The sequence below is a fragment of the Porites lutea genome, chromosome 4 (assembly GCF_958299795.1).
Source record: "Porites lutea chromosome 4, jaPorLute2.1, whole genome shotgun sequence".
Taxonomy (NCBI): domain Eukaryota; kingdom Metazoa; phylum Cnidaria; class Anthozoa; order Scleractinia; family Poritidae; genus Porites; species Porites lutea.
In genome coordinates this window covers 23,575,115-23,583,787 of record NC_133204.1, presented here as the reverse complement: position 1 = coordinate 23,583,787, position 8,673 = coordinate 23,575,115, and the positions used below count along the sequence as shown (strand labels likewise).

At 39.3% G+C, this 8,673-nt stretch overlaps 1 protein-coding gene across 1 annotated transcript in view; it reads left to right on the top strand.

The window, feature by feature from the left end:
* Window positions 1-1,397: 1,397 nt before the first annotated feature.
* Window positions 1,398-8,673, top strand: part of LOC140933002 (protein transport protein Sec31A-like) — a 108,130-nt gene continuing 100,854 nt past the window's right edge. Inside the window, exons 1-2 of the mRNA XM_073382509.1 lie at window positions 1,398-1,549; window positions 4,215-4,332. Coding sequence (XP_073238610.1) covers window positions 4,220-4,332 — 113 coding nt within the window. The 5' untranslated portion in view covers window positions 1,398-1,549; window positions 4,215-4,219. The remainder of the gene's footprint in view (window positions 1,550-4,214; window positions 4,333-8,673) is intronic.

The window sequence follows — 8,673 nt, the reverse complement described above, 5'->3', positions numbered from 1 at the left end:
TTGCCGATGAAGATTTATCCATACCTGAGCTATCGCCCACGAAATAAACGAAACAGACGTAAATTATACCTGCAATTTGCAGAAAGTATGGGACAGCTCTGACTCGCTGAATGGAAATAGCTGCTCACTACTTCCCCTTTATTCGATCTACAATTCCAGTGATCAGTGGAGATTTTTTAACACGATGGAATGCGATCACCGTGAGAAAGGGAAGGGAAAAAGGACAATTCTTAGGTATCTCATATTTTTGGATAGAAGTTTTAAGTCTCTTACCATACAAAGGAACCACCTTCATTCCCAACTTTTCGAGTTAAGGCGAGACTGAATGTAAATTTTTTTGCCGTACGGAAATACAGTTTTCTCGATTACTTTTTGTTTTATTTTGGGTACAAAATCTTTGCTGTAACGATTCGAAATATCACTCCTTAAACTGAAAAGACGTTTCAGTCACGAATGTTGGCACAGAGTTTCTTTTATTTTTCACCTAAATGTTTTTTTAGTGTCCGTTTGTGCTAGAGGATTTGGTTATTTGCTTTGCTGACCGCTGGGAAGGGGAATAGGACTGGTATGTACGGGGAGATTTTCGTTTCATGAATTTTACAACTTTTTGCTATTAAATTAAAAAAAAGAATTTTTTTTGAAGACTTTTTTCACCCACGACAATTACCCACACCCACACCCACACCCACACCCACGACCCAAAACCTCTACCCACGACCCTCGACCCACGGCATTTAGCTACACTCGGCCAGTCCTTTGTCTTACTAGCTGTGAAACTCATAAAACCGTGAACACCAGAAATAGTCATGGAATGTTATTGTGATGCGAGAAATAAGCCAATGAGGTGTGAGATAACCTAACCGCAAACAGCATCGGTAATTAGTTTGTGGTTTTGACGTTTGCTTGCCTATCCTGAACTTTATTGTGATTGGCCAGAACACAATCAACATTCCCGAAAATTTTCAGGCGTTCACGGTTTTTTGAGTTTGACAATAATATTTCGACCCCCCTCACATTCTGTGCATTTTCAAAATTGACCCCCCAAAGTCAAGCCTCTTAGAAAATTGTACACCCCTCCGAAACCTTCGCCCCCCCCCCCCCCCCGGGACGTAATAAACGATCGGTCACTTAGCGATCTTTTGATCTTAATTTTTCTTACCTACTTGTACCAGTTGAGCACCATTTTCACAAAAGTTGTCCGTAGTCCGTATTTTGTACCCAGTCCGCAGTCCACGTTTTATACCTAGTCCGTATTTTATACCCAGTCCGCAATCCGCAGTCCGCAGTCCGCAGTTCACACTCTACATTTAATTTTTGACATTAATAGTAGGCTTACATGAAGTTGTCACCTATTTGGGAGATGAATCTGTTGCTTACATAACGTCCTAACCAAACTATTTGCCACGTTGCCGAGTGTGGAGTCGGTTAACTTTACACGTCTGGTGTTCCACTATTTGTTCTTAAATAAGCTCAGTGCCTCGCTTCAGCTTTTAATTTTATTCCAGTTTATTTGCTACTAATCTTTTCTAAAGATATACACTAAGAAACGGTAAGTAACGCGCTATGAAGCTCATATATACGTGTAGGTTTAAGCTAAAGGTGGCCCGGCCCTTGGTTATATATGTTTTTAAATCGCGTTTTTCGGCAGGAATGATTTACCCGATGTCCATGATTTTTGGCATCCTTCAGTTAACATGGTGGAACTTAAAGAAAATGTTATTTATTTTCTTGTAGGTATAAAAACGTTCGAGGTATTGGCATATTATGTTTTAAACCGCTTTTTTACAAAACATGTCAATAACTTCGAAGCATTACGACAGATTTTTCTCTAACTTCAGGAAATCAGCCTCAGAGCTCTCTAGTTTTATACCTGCTAGTTTGAAGTGAATCGGGACCGAAAACTCTCTGCATGTAATGGTGCTCAAAGTTAACCTTCAAGAGGGGGGGGGGGGGGGGGGGTACCTCAGTACCTCAAAACCGCACCGCACTAACAGAATTATCAAAAACACCGCACAGAACAACGTAAGTAAACCACAAACCACAATGAAATTATCTGACAATTTGTAAATACCACAAACATCTCGGTTCTGTAAAACTACAATCCTGCGACTTAAAATAAAAATGTCTACATAACTGCTCCAAAAATCCCCGTCCTTAAAATGCAGTGCTAACACATTAGTTTACAGTAATTTATTCAAGCTTGTTAGATTTGCCATCACATTCACATGGGCAGGTTGCCATTGGAGATAATAGGGAGTTTAAGATACGGAGACTGCAGACTACGAACTACGGCTGGACGAGCGTTGTCCTTTGTTTGTAGCACTGGGTTGAGTCGTGCAAATATAGAACGTTAAGATTGCACAACAGACAGTAGCCTGACTACGAGAGAAGAGGCGGCGAGGGAAACAACACGAGAAGATTTTCTTGTTTTCATCACATTTCTCAAAAATGCAAGTCAGTTTTGCATGTGATCTTATCTTTATAACAATGAACAAATTCTTCCATACTTGAAGGAAGCAGTTACATGTAATTACGTCTGGTGAAATTGGTGAACAAAGTCTTGGTTACACAGGTTTAATTTTTTTTGCCCATGAATACTTATGTCAAATATTAAAGAAATAGACAGAAATAGTAATAGCTCATTTATTAGATTTAGAAGGTGGATTTCTCCGACTACTGATCTGAGGTAGTTTGAAGTATTGAAATGCCGAGTTTCGATTGTCTCGAAGATGTTTACATCATTTTCATTCAGCAAATGCGATACAAAAACTCGCATAAACAAGGGTTACACAAGTAGAAAGACACACTAATCAGTTCGAGCAAACATTGAAACTTTTCAAGTGCGAAGAGAAAGTAAATTACCTGCATAATTTCTCTTCTCCTCGGCCGTCAATCTGAAGCTTTTTAGCTACATAAAAATGTAGTCACAACAGTGGATTAAAAGCGTAAATCTGAGCAGAAATTAGGCACAACTTACATATTTCGCTTCCCTCTCACTTAAAGCAGGTGAATTGAAAACTTTTTTCCGAAAAGACGAGATTCTTGAATTACCGAGACAGCAAAATATGAGCAAAATGTTCTCCGTAGTCCTGACTACGCAAAATAGCTCAACAACTCACCGTAGCCACAGGGCTACGCGGGAAAAATGAACAGTCACGTGGTTGTGATCATGCGCAGTAGCATCTCTAACCGTAGCCGTAGTCCGTAGTCGCCGTATCTTAAACTCCCTAATGAGAAGAATACAACGACTGTCAAATTTTTCTTCCTCTTTATCTCCAAGTGGCAAACTTCCTTTGAGAATGTGATGACAAGTCTAAGAAGCTTGAATAAATTACCAAGTACAAGGACTTTCAGTGCAGCTGAAAAATGGATGTTTAGAAGTACCAGAGTTGGTGGCTTTGTTTCCCCTCAAAATGGAAACCTGTGCCACTAAAAACTTTTGAGTGTTTTTTGTAGATGCTATACCGTAAAATTCCGAAAATAAGCCCCTCCAAATATAAGCCCCCCAAACCGGTAATGCAAAAAACCCTCTGTTAAATTGCCCCGCCAAATATAAGCCCCCTGGGGGCTTGTACTTGGAAAATTGCCCTCAAATACAAAGTAAACAAAGCAAAAACAGTAAATTTACTAGCTAGCCCAATCGATTTTGAAATGCAAATTTCCCTCCTTAGATAAGCCCCTCCAAATATAAGCCCCTCAAAAAGGGCCTTTGAAAAATATAAGCCTCAGCGCTTATTTTCAGAATTTTTCGGTATTTTGCTTTGATTGGTTTCATAAAGAGAGGGACAAATACAAAGTACCGGTAAGTTTGATGAATTGAAGTTCTTCAACCTTGCCTTGCATTCAGCATAAAGTTTTTCTTCTTGTATTGTGAACTGTATTTGCTGTAGGTTTCTGATTACTCAGATTCTTGCAGTAATGCTTTGGGCAAGAATACCCTTGCAGATAGTAGTTAGGCCTTCTGCACTCTTCCTCTATTTGAGCATCCACTTGCACAAATGTGTTAGCGTTGCATTTACGGTTAAATTTGACCAGCATTACGTGCAGCAAGTTTTACAGTCACGATTGACTTCAAACTTGCAGGTATAAAACTAGAGAACTCTGTGGCTTATTTGCTGAAGTTAATAGAGAATAATCTGTTGTAGTGTTTTGAAGTTATTGACATTTTTGGGTATAGCTTAGTTAAACCTCTCTTGGATGTTGTTTTTATGTAGGCAACATGAAAGTCAAGGATGTTAATAGGACAGCAAACATTGCATGGAGTCCTGCGCCTCAATATCCCATCTACCTTGCTGCAGGTACAGCTGCTCAGCAGCTTGATGCTACCTTCAGGTATGTGTCATGATGTGGGATGGGGAGGAAAGCAAAACAAATTGTACGTAAATAGGATGAAAAATAAGTGAAAAATGTTTTTTTACACCAACTGAGTGATCTCTCTTGCACTGATTGGTCAGCTTTCATTACTTTTATGGGACTGTCACTTTATAGAGGAAAAAACTTCACATACCGGAAAATACTTGAAAAAAGTTAATGCACTTGTGTAAGCAAAATGACGAGTTTATGTGACAACAAATGTATACTCCAAATGTAGAAAATTGTAGAATGAGAAAAAAAGAATGAATCTATTTAGTTATTTTCTGTTTTATTCTCACTTAAGCTGCAGTAAATAACCTCAAAATTATCCATAAAATTACAAAGAAATGTCCTGACTGCAAAATTCATGGTTTGTGCGGCTAAAAGACATTGTCAGGGATGACCATTATAATATTTGCACTTTATTAGTTCTTTGTTGTTAAACATACAACAATACTATGCACTTACTTGTTTTTCTTTAGAGTGATGGTCCCCAAAAAGTAATGAAAGCTGATTGGTCCAGAGCTATGGTCAATAAGAGTAAAAAGCTTGGAAATGACTGGAAAATTGTTTCTCTCTTTCTTGTACATGTATAGGTAAATTTCCAAGAAACTTCCATTGAAATGGATGTCAAAAACTGTCAATGTTATTGTAAAAAAAACTCCACAAGAATTAACTTTTCCATGGTCTATATTCTCTGAGTGTCATTGACCATAGAAGTACCCTGTGAGCAGAGGCTACATGTTTGTGGTATGGGCTGGTGTGCAAAGAGTAGCCTCTTTGGACAGCCATTTATGCATGTGCCAGATTTGCCACATGATTCGCAAGCAACTGATTAATAGCATGCACTGATAATATTTGTATAGGTAATAGCATTATTTGCAGTGATATTTGGCATAAATACCACGAGTGATATTTCGAAATTGTTATATGTAATTTCACGAGCCGTTAGGCGAGTGAAATTTGAGACAATTTAGAAATATCACAAGTGGTATTTATGCCACATATCACGTACAAATCATGCTATTATTTGTTTATACTACTATCCACGCAAGGTTTGTAATTTTCACATGTAGGTATTTCAAATTAAGCTGAAATACCACTGCTCTAAGCCAATCAAATTTCAGAAATTTCTCATGTAGTAGTATAATAATAATAATAATAATAATAATAATAATAATAATATTGAACTTTTAAAATTAATTTGTATGTTGTATAGCACTTAGAGGTAGTATTTCATTATTGAAATAACTTTTAAATAGGCATGTTTTAATTGTATTTTTTTATCTTATTCTGAGCGAAGCAATTTTTAGCAGAGCTCTCGCACGCGAAGTGTACGCGGCAGAGCACCATGGGTAAGAAAAACTGGTAAACTACAGTACCGTTCAAAAGTAAGCTGACACTCGAAGCTCGAAACTCAATCCTCGCACGAACGCTTCAAGTTTCGAGATGCGAGGATCGAGTCTCGAGATGCGACGATCGAGTCTCGAGTTTTGATGATCGAGGATCGAGGATCCAAGAAGCTAGGTTTTCTGAATTAAGAACGATGTTGTACAGTCACGTAGCAGTTCAGATAGTCGCACCTGCAATCATAGCCTGCATGGCAGGCGTTTGAAAGGGAAGGAAAAGGGGTTTTTGGGCGCAAGGGAAACACGAGGGGCGCGGGAGGAGGGAGGGAGAGAGGGAAACGCCTGCCAGGAAACCATTGTTTTCGCCATCCCACCTACTAATTATGTATGCAAAAATAATGCAACTGTGAATGACTAGCTGTCAAATAAGTCTGGCCACGATGCACTTATTTAAGTCGTATTTCGCGTACTGTTTTTCTTTTGTTTTCCTAAAACAAGAAAGTCTGAAGTGAAGGTACTATTAAAAAAAGTACCAATGCGGTCGTCCGTTGAAAGAAGAAAGTCGCAACCATGCCTGGCTTGTTATATAATATCCAGCATAAATCTATTACGTTTTTGCTGAAGGTATTGTGTTGGACTTCCCAACTTGCATGCAGTGTTTGTCGGAGAAATTAATTACAAACACTTTGCTGACTCTCGAACTGGATCCAGTGCAGCATACAAAAGAACACTGGTAGCGGGGAAAGAAGAGTTGAACTTCAAAGATCTACAATAAGGCTAATTCTGCAATCAATATTATTATTAAAGTAAGTTCCTGGTGGCTTTATAACGCCTATAACCAGCAAGAAGAAGTCCTCAAACCAAAAATCGCTAAGGATTATAGATCGCTTCGTCTTCAACAATCTGGTCGTTGATAAAGCGTAGCCTGCGTGGTAGGCGTTTGAGGTCAAACAGCAGATAACAAGCACACAGGCAGCACGATTTTTCCTTTCTCTCTTCTAGTGAGTTAAACAAGCCATTGGGAGACAAGACTTCTCAAAACCAGTCAGCAAAACTCATCTAGCTGACAGGTCTTTTCTTTCGTATGAGTGATCCAAAAGGTCTAGATAGCAGCAACAATATAGATAGTCGTATAAACATAACAACTTTCTTTAATTTTCCAGACATGTTTCGACGGTACATCCGTCATCTTCAGTGTTACATATTTTGAAATCGCCGTTGAATTTAAAGCGCGCGCGATCTTACAAAGTTCGTTACATTGCGTTGTCAATATTGCGTACTAAAACAAAGTTAAATGAGTGACGCTTAGTTCTTTACAGGGAGAGAGTCAGGTTAATGTGTTTCACCTGCTGGTTGAGATCGGGCTTCTCCCATTTTATGAACATGGATTCCTTAAGCTTCACTTGGTACTTAGTGGCTGCAGAGTCCAGGATCTCGAAGCAATCCGGTGTGCAGGATGCTCTACAAAACTCTGAACCCTGCAGATGTTTAAAAACGTTCGAAGACCTGTCTGAAAGTAAGTGCTCGCGCACTCGTGTGGAGAAGTGTCGGCTGGTTTCACCAACATAACAAGCATTACAACTTGCACACGAAAATTTATAGACCACACGCGTGCGTAGCCCCTCAGGGACAGCATCTTTCACATTTAAAAGATTCCTGACTTTGAAAGTAGTAAAGACTAACCTTAAATCAATAGGTTTACATAACCGGTTAGCAAGTTTGCGTATACTCCTCTGTGCCGTGACTGAGAAGTGCCCAATGTAAGGGATTTTGAAGAAGAACTTAGGCGTTTCCTGGGGCTTGACTCCTGAATAGGGCTGTGTTTTCCCTCCCTTGACTGCTGTCTGAATATATTTAGAAATATATTTGTTGATAAGGTTTTCAGGGAAGAGATTCCTCCGCAGAATGACAGACAATTTTTGAAGGTCAGTATGGAACCCCATCCAAGTGTTGTTTATCTTAAAAGTTCTATGAATCAAGGTTTTGATTAACCCCAATTTGTAGGTAAAGGGGCAAAAACTCAGATAACTAGTGAGCAGACCTGTGAAAGTCTTTTTCTGGTAAACGGTGGTTGCACTTTGGTGTGGGTCAGTGTTGTTGATTAGAACATCTAGGAAAGGTAGAACATGGTCAGTTTCCCGCTCCATTGTAAAGCGTATATTGGGGTGTTGATTGTTGATGTAATTGAAGAAAAGGGTTGCATCCCGTTCAGAGTGGAAAAGGCAAAATGTATCGTCTACGTAGCGACGATAGAATAATACCTCTGAATCCCCATATTGATCCAACCATATATTCTCATGGTGACCCATAAAGAGATTGGCGAGAACAGGGGCAAGGGGGGACCCCATGGCTACACCATCCACCTGATCATAGAAGTTACCTTTGAACAGGAAGTGAGTTTCCTTGGTAGCAAACTCAAACAGCCTTTTGAGCTCATTTTTACTAAGTTTCAACCCTGGATTACCCTCAGTATGAGTCTTTTAACTGCTTTCTTCTATTCTCCTAACAAGCTGAAATAGAAACCTTCAGTTTCTAATCGTTCTAAAACGATGAATTCCATACAGAAATCTCATCACGCCCCACTAACAACATATTTTTAAATGATTACTGAAAGATCGATTAAGTTACTCAGTAGTGTGATGTTGATTTCAGCCAATCGGATTAAGGTATTAAGGCTGTGATTGACATGTTTTGAAGACGGACCAATCAGGATTTTAACATTCACCTAGTGGATGTTAAAAACGAGAAAAACAATGTTCTCCTGGCAGGCGTTTCCCTCCCTCCCTCCTCGCGTTTCTCTCGCACCTAAAACTCCCTTTCCCTTCCCTTCCAAATGCCTGCTACACAGGCTACTGCAATCAGTGCTTGTGGTGCAGTGTTCTGTAACTGTTTGAATTGTTGGGGTTCGGCAAGCTTTCAATAAGTGTAAATCGATATTTTCATTTTCAAAGATTTATCTGGCATGTACAGT